Source organism: Ailuropoda melanoleuca, chromosome 10 (assembly GCF_002007445.2).
Source record: "Ailuropoda melanoleuca isolate Jingjing chromosome 10, ASM200744v2, whole genome shotgun sequence".
NCBI classification, from domain to species: domain Eukaryota; kingdom Metazoa; phylum Chordata; class Mammalia; order Carnivora; family Ursidae; genus Ailuropoda; species Ailuropoda melanoleuca.
Window position 1 is genome coordinate 100,145,100 of NC_048227.1, and position 12,575 is coordinate 100,157,674.

General features: G+C 40.5%; 1 protein-coding gene across 3 annotated transcripts in view; it reads right to left on the minus strand.

Annotated features, from left to right (window-relative positions):
- Nucleotides 1-11,170, minus strand: part of TMEM242 (transmembrane protein 242) — a 29,974-nt gene extending 18,804 nt beyond the window's left edge. Inside the window, exons 1-3 of one of the 3 annotated variants that reach the window (XM_002915118.4) lie at nt 10,948-11,094; nt 10,254-10,354; nt 5,037-5,174 (exon numbers count right to left, since the gene is read on the minus strand). In XM_002915118.4, the coding sequence (XP_002915164.1) occupies nt 5,037-5,174; nt 10,254-10,354; nt 10,948-11,035 (327 nt within the window). In that variant the 5' untranslated portion in view covers nt 11,036-11,094. Of the gene's footprint in view, nt 1-5,036; nt 5,175-10,253; nt 10,355-10,947 lie in introns of all 3 variants that reach the window. The other 2 variants (XM_019795115.2, XM_019795116.2) reach the window with 2 other exon arrangements.
- Nucleotides 11,171-12,575: the final 1,405 nt, after the last annotated feature.

Here is a 12,575-nt window from a genome sequence, read left to right on the forward strand (position 1 = left end):
CAATAACTAAAAATGTTTTCATTCAGGGGCGCCTGGGTGGCGCAGTCGTTAAGCGTCTGCCTTAGGCTCAGGGCGTGATCCCGGCGTTCGGGGATCGAGTCCCACATCAGGCTACTGCGCTGGGAGCCTGCTTCTTCCTCTCCCACTCTCCTGCTGTGTACCCTCTCTCGCTGGCTGTCTCTCTGTCACATAAATAAAATCTTTAAAAAAAATAAAAAATAAAAAAAAAATAAAAATGTTTTCATTCATGGTTTTATTACTATTGAGATTTAAGCTCCTCTGAGGGCAACAATTGTACATTATCTGTGAATTCTAACTACACCAGGTATCATGAACATATTAAATACAAGGTGCAGTAAATGTTAGCAATGGTCATTCTGATCGGTACTCTGAGACAGCCTCAACCTCCAACAAATGTTGAACAAGATGAGTCCACAGGCATAAAAAGCCCTAAAGCTCCCCCAGTCATATCAATCAGGAATTATTTATACATCCAACATTTTTCCTTCTAAGAGGAGAAAAAAAAGGCAAAATAGTCTAACCATAAATACGCTCATCTTTTCAGAAATCCTTTCAAGTATCAATACTTAACATAAACAAGAAAAGGTACAAAAGTTAAGTCTTTGTGCTTGAGTAACATGTAAATAATTGTAAGTGGCATGGTGCTTTTTTAAAAAAGATTTATTTATTAGAGAGAGAGTGAGTGAAAGAGAGCACAAGTGGGGAGGAGGGTGAGAGGGAGAAGTAGACTTCCCGCTGAGCAGGGAGACCGATGCGGGACTTGAACCCAGGACCCTGGGATCATGACCTGAGCCGAAGGCAGATGCTAAACCAACTGAGCCACCCAAGACGCCCTGGTTTTTCTTTTGATAATTGGGGAATTACTAGTTGTTATCTCTAGAGATCCGTATTTACTCACTGACAAGCATTTATTTTAACTACTTTAAACTTAAAATACTTGCCCCTAATAAAAAGAATCTAACCATACTGCCACAGTGTGAACCTGGCCTGAACACAGCAGTTTCCCAGGATCATTTGGGATCATCTGGGATCATTAACTGCATTAGGGGACCACAGGCCCATAGTAAATGCTCATTCTTTTCACAGTTAAGTTACTGTTATAAAAGTAATGCCACCTCAATCATAATCAGATGATAAAATACCATAATTCAAAGTAATTGATGAATCCATACTGAGCAATCAGGCCTTGCATGCTGGCTCTCAGTGCTGTTCAGCAGGCTGGAACTGGTGAGGTGATCCCACACTGAATCTGGACTGGTTTGTACACGAAGGCAGGGAGGCTCCCACCTTAAATCCTGGGCACACCTACTGGCTTCAGTCAGCTGACAAGATAGCCTCCACTAGCTCTCCCTTTTTGGAAGCTCTAATTAAATAACACTATTGTGTAAAATATAAATTTATATCTGATGTATTATACATGTTCTTTGTGAAATGAAATTCCACAATAACTATGGATAAACAGAGTGTAAATCCAAATTATTTCTAAGAAACTGAAGAGCTTTAAGCATTTCAGCATGCCCTTGTTCAGGCCAGCAGATGTAGCTGTGAATTAAAATAGGGAATGTGAACTGCTCTCCTTCAGCCAGCAGATGGCACCCTGTTTTTTTTTTTGGACTGGGTTTCATAATGAGGAGTCAAGGTTGCTACCAACAATTATTTGACACTGGGATTGATTTTGATTTACCCGAATTTATCTAGAATGATCATATCATTTATTTATTGAATGCATAGATCTGGACCATTTCTGTCCAGCATTTTCTGATGAAGATTGTTTTCTTTAATCATGGAGAGCTAACATTTCCCAGGACTCAGGGCAATCTCACAATTATCCTCAAAACTCTCTAAATGAAAACTGAAAAGTAATACTGCTCTCCACAAGGCTCAGAGTGGGTCACATAGTAAGAATTTGCTTAGAGAGTCTTAAAACTGAAGCCTTCCATAATAACGATCTACTGGGGAGCCCTGTCTTGGCACAGTGCCTGGCTCAGGGTAGGCCCACAAATGTCTTTTGAATGAACAAATTAATAAACACAACTGCTTTTAAAAGGTGTGCCCTTGAAAAATTATCTGTGGTTCATTTTTTTCTGTGAGACTTCTCAGATATGGAGATCAAACTGATATTCCTAATGACCTACAGGTAGGGAGACAGTATATTTGTAGTCTTATGGTTTTGTTTTGTTTTTTTAAAGATTTTATTTATTTATTTGACAGAGATAGAGACAGCCAGCGAGAGAGGGAACACAAGCAGGGGGAGTGGGAGAGGAAGAAGCAGGCTCCCAGTGGAGGACCCGGATGTGGGGGGCTCGATCCCACAACGCTGGGATCACGCCCTGAGCCGAAGGCAGACGCTTAACCGCTCTGCCACCCAGGCACCCCTGTAGTCTCATGTTTTAAAGACATGAAGATATAAAAAGATTCCAAGTGTCCTTGTATTCAGTAGTGCCAATCAGAAAATAATTTTTCTTGCCCAACTATTTTATTTAGGCCATAATCCTCCTATTGGTGCCATAAAACAAAGAAGTTCACATCTAGAAACTAGAATAGCACCGGATAACCCATAAAGCCCAAGTTCTTGAGCATATAACTTAATCTAAATATCTTAATTTTGTTGGTCTATGAAAATTTGGATCGATTCATTATGACTCTTCTCATTCAAAGGCTATTTATATTTTAAAATATCTAAAACTTTATTACTCAGTTTATGACCTACATTACTAAGTTCTGGAAACATCATCTAACAATTCCATGAAGTCAATATAAATTGCTAACAGACCATCATTTTTATAGAAACTAAAAGCTTAATGACCTTATTAAGTTTTCAAACCCTCAAGTATATTTCACATGTAGTCAAAGTTTTGTGAACTTCTAGGCAACTGTGCTTCATTTTTAGCATAAATTAATAAAAATAAAATATAGCACTATTTTTTAAAAAAGGTAGTATTACTGTTAAAGCAATACATATTTAAGGAACATACAGAAAAGTAAAATAAAAAATTCACCCCCACACCCATAATTCATCCACACATTTCTACCGGACATATTTCCCTCCAGTTTTTTCTACTTGTTTTCAAATAACTGCTCTCATATTATATATACAAATGAATCCTGCTTTATCATTATAATCCCTAAGCATTTTCCTACTGAAGATGAAGGCTAAAAGGAGGTCTTCTCTTGTATGAGGAAAGAATGGACAGTCCTACACCTGACTGATGTTAATTACAATGTTGGGAGATGAGGCCCACATTGAAGATACCCGGTAAAACCTGTCAAATTATCAAGAATGTGTGGATCACAGTCAAAACCAATCACGCTCAAAACCAAATTTACTACCTTCTTCCCCTCCTTTTGGCCCCTTCCAGCTACTCCTTTATTTCCTATCTTAGCTAGGGGAGGTAACACTGGAAAAAAAATCTAGGTTTGTAAATTAGACTTGGGTCCGAGTCCTGACCCTGTCAATTGCAAGCTGTGTGATCTTGGACAAGTGACTTAACCTCTCTGAGTCCCAATTTCCTCATTTATAAAATAGGGGATATTACTATCTAGCTCATAGTTATTGTAAAGATTAAATAATCTGCTATGTCTAAAATGTCTGGTACAATGCCTGCAATGGAAGGAGAGATTTTATACTGGTCAAAAGCAAAACTGAGGTTAACAACAAAAATCATCCAAAATCTTCAGTCACAGGTTTTCTAACTTTGCCAAGTAAACACAACTTTATCATTATAAACAATTACTAGCCAGCAAAGTTACTTTAAAAATAAAGGTTAGTCTTTAAAAATAAAGGACTAGAAGAAAAGGAACATCTATCTGTCTATCAGTATACTTTGAGTGAAAAGTACAATAATGCTTATGTTCAGTTATGATTAAACCAAATGTGAAAAACTCAGTAATGCTTATAATAATATTACTTATCACTCCTCCTCCCTTGCAATTTCCCCCTCTACAGAATCACTCCCTTCAGCATACTCACATGCTAGTAATTCTCCCAACTTAAAACGAAACAAAACAAAAAAAACCTCCCTTGATCTCAGTCCCCCTTCCAGCTATGACCCCATCTCTTTCTTTCCCTGTAAAGCAGAACTCAAGACATGTCTATACATACAATCTATCTCCTCCATTCTTTTAGATCCACTCCACTCAGGCTTCACCCACCAAGGACCGCCGCACTGCTAACTTGGCGAACTCCTGAGTCTGATCTTACATGATTTAACCCCACTATACACCTTCTTCACCTACATCCAAGTCACCATTGTCCCGGTTCTCCTGGGTTTTCTCCTTTGGTAGAGAAATCTCCTTTGCTAATTTGCTCCATATTTTCCAACTTCTAAACCTTGGGAGTGCCCAGAGCTCCTTCCTTGGACCTCTTTTCTCTCTACATTCAATGCCTTGGTGAGCTCATATGGTCTCCTGGCTTTGAATACTACCCATGTACTGAAGAGTCTCAAATTTACATCTTGACATTGCACCTCTCCTCTGAATTCCAAACTTCTATATCTAACTGCTTGCTTGACTCTCCACTTAGCTATCTATCAGATATTAAAAAACTCATAGGCGCCAGACTGAGCTCCTAACATTATCCCTGAACACATGCTCCTCTCACACTGGTCCCCATCCATCTTCCAGCTGCTCAAGCCAAAAGCCTTGGAGATCCTTGACTTCATTTTTTCTCTCACCTCTCACATCCAATGTATAACAAGTCCTTGCTGACTCTACCTTCAAAATATATCCAGAACCTCTTTTCATCAACTCCCTTACTGCCACCTATTCCAAACCACTGTCAATTCTCACCTTTAACACACAGCCTGGTCCACAGAACTTCCTACCAGTAGTTTAAAAAAAGCCGATCATTCCCAATATACAGCTTTTTAGCTTGGGGTATAAATCTCTCTCTCTCTCACACACACACACACACACACACTCACACACACACACACTTCTTGAAAATCAGGCATATTTAGACCACAGAAAGTAGAATAAACATTCCAGATACCAATTACAGGATTGTAGTTACTTACACTGTGAACTCCTAAAGCTTTCCAGACTGCGAAGCTGATCACACCAACCCCACACCATGCATAAAGTGAGCCCCAACCCAGGGCTCGTAAGGCAAGGGAAGACCCGCTCTCTGGTAAAGCAGCTGTAGCCATACTTCCCTGCAATGAAGACAGAAAGGAAAAATCATCAGTTCGGAAAGAGTAATTATTTCGGTAGTGTTTGAAACTCATGACTCTCTGAATATCACTGTAATTGTGGCAAGCCAGACCAACCCAAGTTCAAAAAGCAGCTTTGCTACTTAATAACTGTGACTTAAGCCACAACTTCTCTGACTGACAAGGTATCTGAGTAGGCAGGGCATTGCCAGGAGCTGTGCTAGGTACCGGAGAGAAAAAGGTAAATAGAGTAACTTCTTTCTGCTAAAGATTTCAGTCACTGCAGGGGGAGGACACAGACATATAAAGGTTAATTATTATCTAAATGGAACGTGCAGCAATAAAACTATACACATAGGGCACCATGGTCCCAGAGGAGGAGACCTAATCTATTGTTGCAATTAGAGGAAGCTTTAGGAGGGCTTCCTCAAAGAGGTGAGGCACATAGTAGAAACCCAGCGTATGGCAGTTATTCATGAGAAACTAGAAAATAAACAATGACTCTCCTCTTGGGTTTCAAGGTATCATATTAAGGTAAAAATCTATAACCATTATAACTGAATAACTTTCAGACTATCTGCATACAAACTTGCCTAGAGAAGAACAGGAATGCAGTGCATGCTTCAAAAGGGAATACCCACCCCATCACTGAAAGCACAGATTACTGATTATTTTTTTCCAAAACTTTTCTTTGTTGTTTTTGCCTATCAGTTATCCCAGAAAAGCCCTACAACATTCTGTCAAGATATCTCTGAGTCCCATTCATTGGTATTTCCATTACAATGTCATCAAACTGATTAGCTAATGTGGTTAAGATAGCAAATTTATAATGCTTGCTCTTCCTTCTGGAATCAAATTTCCATTTACTCAAGCCTTTCTTTTTTAGAATAATTTTCTTTGTATTGCTCAACCCATTGAAGGTTTGTAGTGCGTGTTATGATTACGAATCTTATTGGTGGCACATAGAAATGCTTGGTTTACCTGTATCTTCATGTCTCACACGGTGCCCTGACCCTGAAGATACGAAGCATTTGCTGACTTAACACCTGTTTGTAATATACCTGAGACCCAACCAGATTTTCAAGAGCTGTTTCTTTAGTTATTTTCTATGATCAAAACAACACTCTCTTATCCCTTTTCTCATGTTGCTAAAAATTCAGAGTGGTTCACTAGATATCACAGACCTCTTATAAATTCACTAACTTCTAACTGGCCTGAATTTTCATCCAGAAGCAGTACCACTAACCAAATATTATTAAAACAGGGTCAATTTAAGTGCCTAAATTTTATTTTAGAGACTTAAGTTAAAAATTCCTTATTTCCTTGGGAAGGACAGAAATTATATACGTATTACATATGTACATGTGTTTTTAAAAGCCACCACTTACACCTCCCTCTGTTTATTCAATGAAGGATAAAGAAAAATGAATGTTTGTTCAACATTTACTACTGCCTTTCCACTCCCACTTTTCTAGTGTGATACTCAGGTAAGACAATGCAGTTAAGACTCAAAGAAATGATGACCATCCTCCTGAAATAGCAGCAGTGCACACAGTCCCCAAGTAAAAGCTGATCATTTTTAAAATCCTGAGCTGCACTCTGAATCTGTATTATAATTAATGCCTAGATTGCAGGCTAGTGGACAGAAGTCTATTTAAACAAAAAATTGCTAAAAATAGTATAATTTCTTCTCCAAAAATAATCAAAGATGGAAAGAATGCCAGGGTGAGCAAGTTGTTTAATCCATGTTCCTCAGTTTAATGGGGACAACATACTAACAGTATCTCTGGGGTTGTGATGGGGGTTCAGTGAACCCTAACCCTTACAGCAGCAGCTAGCACATGGTAAGCATTCAGATGCTAGAAATTATTATCACTACTAATGTCAGAGAAAACTGCCAGGCAGCGACTCTAAAGTACACTGCCTAAGTGGTATTCTTAAACTGGCGCTTGCTAAGTGTAAATGCATTAACTGCTCCAGAACCTCTGAGCCTCTCAAACAGAGTCTGGATCAATAGTAATGCTCTGATTCAGATGTTTCCCCAGAGGGGAGGCAAACTTTACACAATATATTTAACCACCCAGAACAGTGGTTCTCAAACTTCCTGGTCTCAGGATCCATTTATACTTGGATCCTAAAGACTTCTGATTATGTGGATTATACTTATTAATATTTAATATATTAGAAATTAAAACTAAGAAATTCTTAAATTTTAAGTATTAATTCATTTAAAAATAAACCCAGTATAGATTAATATAAACCTATTTTTATGAAAACAACTACCTGACAAAACAAAAGAATTTCGTGCAAAGAAGCAATGTTTTACATTTTGATTAATCTTCTAAATGTTTGGATTAACAAAGGACAGATGAATTTTCATAAACGCTTCTGTATTCAATCTGTTGCAATATGTTTTTTGACTGAAGAATCTGAATAAAATCCAGCCTTATGGAGATGGATGGAAAAGGGACAAATATTTTAATAGCCTTCCTTCTTTGATGTGCCACCAAAACTTCCCAAAAAACTGCGTGCACTCTGGAATCTGAAGTCACACCGATGAATTTTTTTACTTTGTGACATTAAAATCCATTAGTCTATTTTGTATTTCAAATGGGCCTTTTATCCATGCATTATGCTCATTCTGAAAATATTGATTTACCAAGTTATGGAGATCTTTCCAATGTTGACACCACTTATTAAATATTTAAAATTTCACATCATTAATATCATTACCAATCTCATCAGAAAAGCCTTTCTGTATAAGCACCTATCAAGCTCACAGTGGCAGATACAAGTTTTCTAAGATCTAATTTTCACTCGCAAGCTCCAATTTTATCATTGGCAACAAATACCAACAAGTGCTTGCTTGAAGAGACGACACAGGCTCATTTTGTTCATTTTGAAGAAAATGTCTGCAAAATACCCACTTCGGAATAACTAGTTTGTCAGTTGCTCTTTCAAATAAAATATGGTATTACGTGAAAAAAAGCAGCTAGTTCAGCATGCAACTTAATCACACAATTGCTTTTCCTGGAGAAAAATGTCTTTCTTTGGTATAAATCAGAAGTGCTTTATGCATACTTCCCATTTCCTCACATGAAATAGTAAAGAGGTATAATCAAGAGTTAAGATTTAATAAAATCAGAAATTCTACTGCTATAACAAGGACATTCTTATGCAATGAGGGCTTTTTTTTTTTTTTTTAAACTACAGATGCATAGTAACGAAGAACAAAATGACTGCTGGTACAGTTTGGTGCCGCTGCCTTGATTACACTAAGGCACCAGCAGTTTCACCCCCACGTGCTTCTATACCATTAGTACAAATGTCTCAGTATTATTATGACTATTTAGTTTTGACTTTACAGACCCCCAAGAGTCTCAAGGATCCCTAGGATTCTCTGGACCATAGCTTGAAAACCACTGTGTTTGATAGGGCATGTGTGATAATCAAATCTTAGAACCACAAAATAGAATGCCAAGTTGTAAATGTGGGTATGTGTTTTTTTCCTGAGAATCCCTAGCTTTCATCAGATTCTCAGAAAGGTCTGTTACCCAAAGGTTAACCTGGCAATTGAGGCTTAGAAATCAACACAAATTCTACTATTAAAGCATCACTTTCAGTTAGGCTTTATGATTCCTTCTACAAGATACAGTTCTGCACTGAAAATATTCTATAATACGGGGGGAAATGACCACAAGGTTCGTCACAGTGATTTGGGTACCATTTAAGCCTTGAGTGTTCAGATGGGGACCAAAAGCACCTTAAATGTGGTCTTTTTCCTTTACGGTATTTACAGTGCTTAAGTATGATATCAGATTATTAAAAATATAAGTGGAGAGGGAACTCGACTGGTTTATGATTTTTCATGTAACACTGATCTTCCAAGCAAACATCAAATTATAATTATATAGTTAATTGTGTCAATATTTAATATTTGTCTCCTGCACCAGATGCTAGCTTCCTGAAGGGCAGATGTTTTGTTCATTTTTGTATCTCTTGCACCTAAGTAGCACATGTCTGACACATAAAAGATCCCAAGTTAACATCTGAAGCAATGAAATGATGGATAAATAAACCATATGGGATGGAGAGGGCAGAGACAGGATAACACATGCAAACAAGTAACTACAAGTCAATGAGGAGAAAAATCCTCATCAACTGAGGGTATGACCACATGAGTGATTACTCAATCTTGCTCATGCAGTAAGACTTTTCTGCCTTAAGTAGCTTATGGTCATTCAACCCAAATGGACTGAGCAATCAGGTGTCAGGTACTTTTCTGGGAAACAGGGCTGCAGCAGCACAAAGTATGTGTGATCTCTGGGTTCAAGGAGCTGACCCATGTTTTTCAACAATGATAAGATGCACTTCAACAATTTAACATTTCTGAAATAGAAATGCCTCTGGCAGGAGGGTGGCTGGTTGGCTCAGTGAGTAGAGCATGAGACTCTTGATCTTGGGGTCATGAGTTCAAGCCCCATGCTGGATACAGAGCTTACTTAAATAATTAAAAAGAAACGCCTCTGGTAATCAGTATTGTGTCAAGAATTTAACTGGAGTCATTTTTTTTTCTTCGTGGTACATAAAATACTGGGGCCTCTTACAACTGATAGGGAATTACCCAGATTTAGATTTAGTCATGTTGTGAATAGGAAATGTACTGGATGAACTTACAAAGTCTTGTTCGGTTAAAATTTAAGAAAAAGAAAGCACATAACTAGATTTCATTTATTTATTTGAGAGAGAGTGCACAGAGGAAGAGAGAGAAGCAGGCTCCCCACTGGGAAGAGAGCCCCACATGGGGCTAGATCCAAGGACCCCGAGATAATGACCCGAGTTGAAGGCAGACACTTAAGCCACCAACTGAGCCACCCAGACTTCCCTAAATACTTCTTTCTAAATGAAAATAAACACCACTGATTAATTTGTACACTTCTTGAATCTATGAGGTGTATATAGGTGTACTTCTTAAGACAATATGAAAGGCCACCAACATTTTCTTTACTTCTCCTATGCCCAACAGCTGCCAATTATCTGCAAACAGTAACAATGTTACGAGTAGATTTCCGTGTCACAAACCTTATTGAACCATTCAGGGCTTTTCTTTTTAGCCAATGATAATGTTGTAACAAATCCGGCTAGCATTCCTGCTGCAGCCACAGTACCAAGGAAAACTCCACCTGCCAAGAGTTTTGGGGGTGGGGCGTGGAGTGTGAGGAGAGAGATTAAAGAAAAAAAAAAAGAAACCTTAAGTTAAGACATACCCAAGTAAATTCAGACACTTCTTAAATTACAGTTTAAGTCACTTTTTGAAATTTAAGAAACGAAAGCTAGGCAGCTCTGGCCAAAGGTAAACGACAGCGGTGCTAAAGCTGCGTGACCTCATGAGATCATTCTGCAGGATCGTTCCCATGTGCTGAGAATTGGCCCAGGGTCCCTTCCCCTTTTCCCGGGGACAGTTTGAAGTTTCTCCCGGGCCGGGGAGGGGGGACGGGAAACAAGCTAGTGGAAGTTAGAAAGGGGAAGGCACGAGAGAACTGTAGAGGGGATGGGGGGAATGCAGCACACGGAATACCTCGCCGGATCAGCCCCTCGCCCCCCGCGCCCAGGGGAGACTCCACCCCGCACGACCTCTGAACGGCCGATCCCCACCAGCTGAACTCAGGGGCAGCCCCAGGGAAGGTCTCCCAGCGCGGGCTGAGTGTGGGAATAGCGGCTCCAGCGCAGGCCCCGGAAGAGCTCTCCCCGACACCAGCACCTCACCACACCACACCTTTCACCAGGAAAAGCGGATCGTCTGCGGATCCCGGTGCCTCGAGACGCGAGGACGACGGCCCAGATCCGGGACCGGCCGTCTCCATGTTTAAAAAGCTTCCACTACTGCGTCCGACGCCAACTGGGCTCGAGGGGAAGCGAGAACGAGCGGAGGAGAAAGGTTCCGCTAGCACCTCTGCCTGTGCGTTCTGAATACTCGTCCGGGGAAATGGCCGCTGACCCCAGACCCCCTTTCCTCCGCCGCCGCCGGAGGAGGAAAATGTGGTGGCTGCACGTGGTGTCCCCACCCCAGCCCCGGGGGGTGGGGGTGCAGTCCTCCCAGGCCGCCTCCAGGTTGGACCATTTGCCGGCCCCAAGGTGATGGCCGCTGCACCAGAATACTGTGTCTATCTGAAACAGTGCTCGGCTCTGACTCTAGGAGGCAGTGAGCGGTAGCAGATTGAGCCGGGAGCCCAGGGCCAGCCGAGTTCGAGACCCTGGAGCTCGGTTTCTGATCAGCGTTCCGTTACGTCCAGGGATTTAACCAGCGCTAATATTTCACGATTCTAAAAAGCAGGTCTCTGTCTTCTCTCTGTACTTTGCTGGGAAATTTCGTAACAGTGCTCACTTTAGGTGTAAGTGACAGGTTTTATCCGTGGAAAAGAGCCAACCCGACAGCTCCGCTGTGATACACCTCCTTCCCCGCGCTTTGATTGACGGACCTATCAAGAGAGGTGGATGGCTATCCCACTGAACTGAAGTGAGACAACCCAGCGGGGACAGCTGAGGACCGCCCTGAGGGGCTTGCTAACACGGACCGCCTTAGAGCCCTTCTTGCGGGGAGACGCTGGTGCTGGCGGCCCCCAGACGGGCCTGGGCCTCACAGTCTGGGAGGCTGATTTGCCAACGGTGGTGGATTCTATAAATGGTCACTGAAAGGAAGAGGCTGGAAGTCAGAAAATCTTTTCAGCATCTCAAACACCGACACATGACATCATCTTTTAAATGAGACAATCTGTCATTTGTTCATTCTCAACACACGCACAAAAGCCATGTACTTTTTTGGGGATGGGGATGGAGATTTTTATTCAATTTTAGATTCTCTGGCTCTCAACTCCTTACCTGGTCACACATAATAAATTTTGAGTCAATGAGTAAATGAATGCATTAGTTAATTGCAATTAGAAGCTCAAACCTGGGCTCGGGTCCTAAGTCCTTCTCTGCTATGTGAACTTGGCTGAGTTATTTAGGCTCTTTGCCTCAGTTTCCTCATATGTAAAAGAAACTGACAGTACCTGCCTTATAAGTTGCTGTGAGAATTAAAGGAAGCAATGTAAATAAAGAAGTTAGCATAGTGCCTGGCACAAACAGATATTCAGTACATGTTAGCTCTAGCTATCATACCTTTCCATTCCAGTAGCTGTTTTGCAGCGTTGCCTATGGGAGATTTTACATTATAGATTCCCAGGACCTACTGCTGAAGATGATTGCTCTGAAGGTCCAGGCAGGGCAGTTTAAAAGCTCCACAGGGGGCTCTCTCACTTCCTCTCTAAAAAATAAAATAAAATAAATAAAATATTTTTAAAAATTAGGGGCGCCTAGATGGCTCAGTTAAGGGTCTGACTTCTTTTTTAAAGATTTTATTTA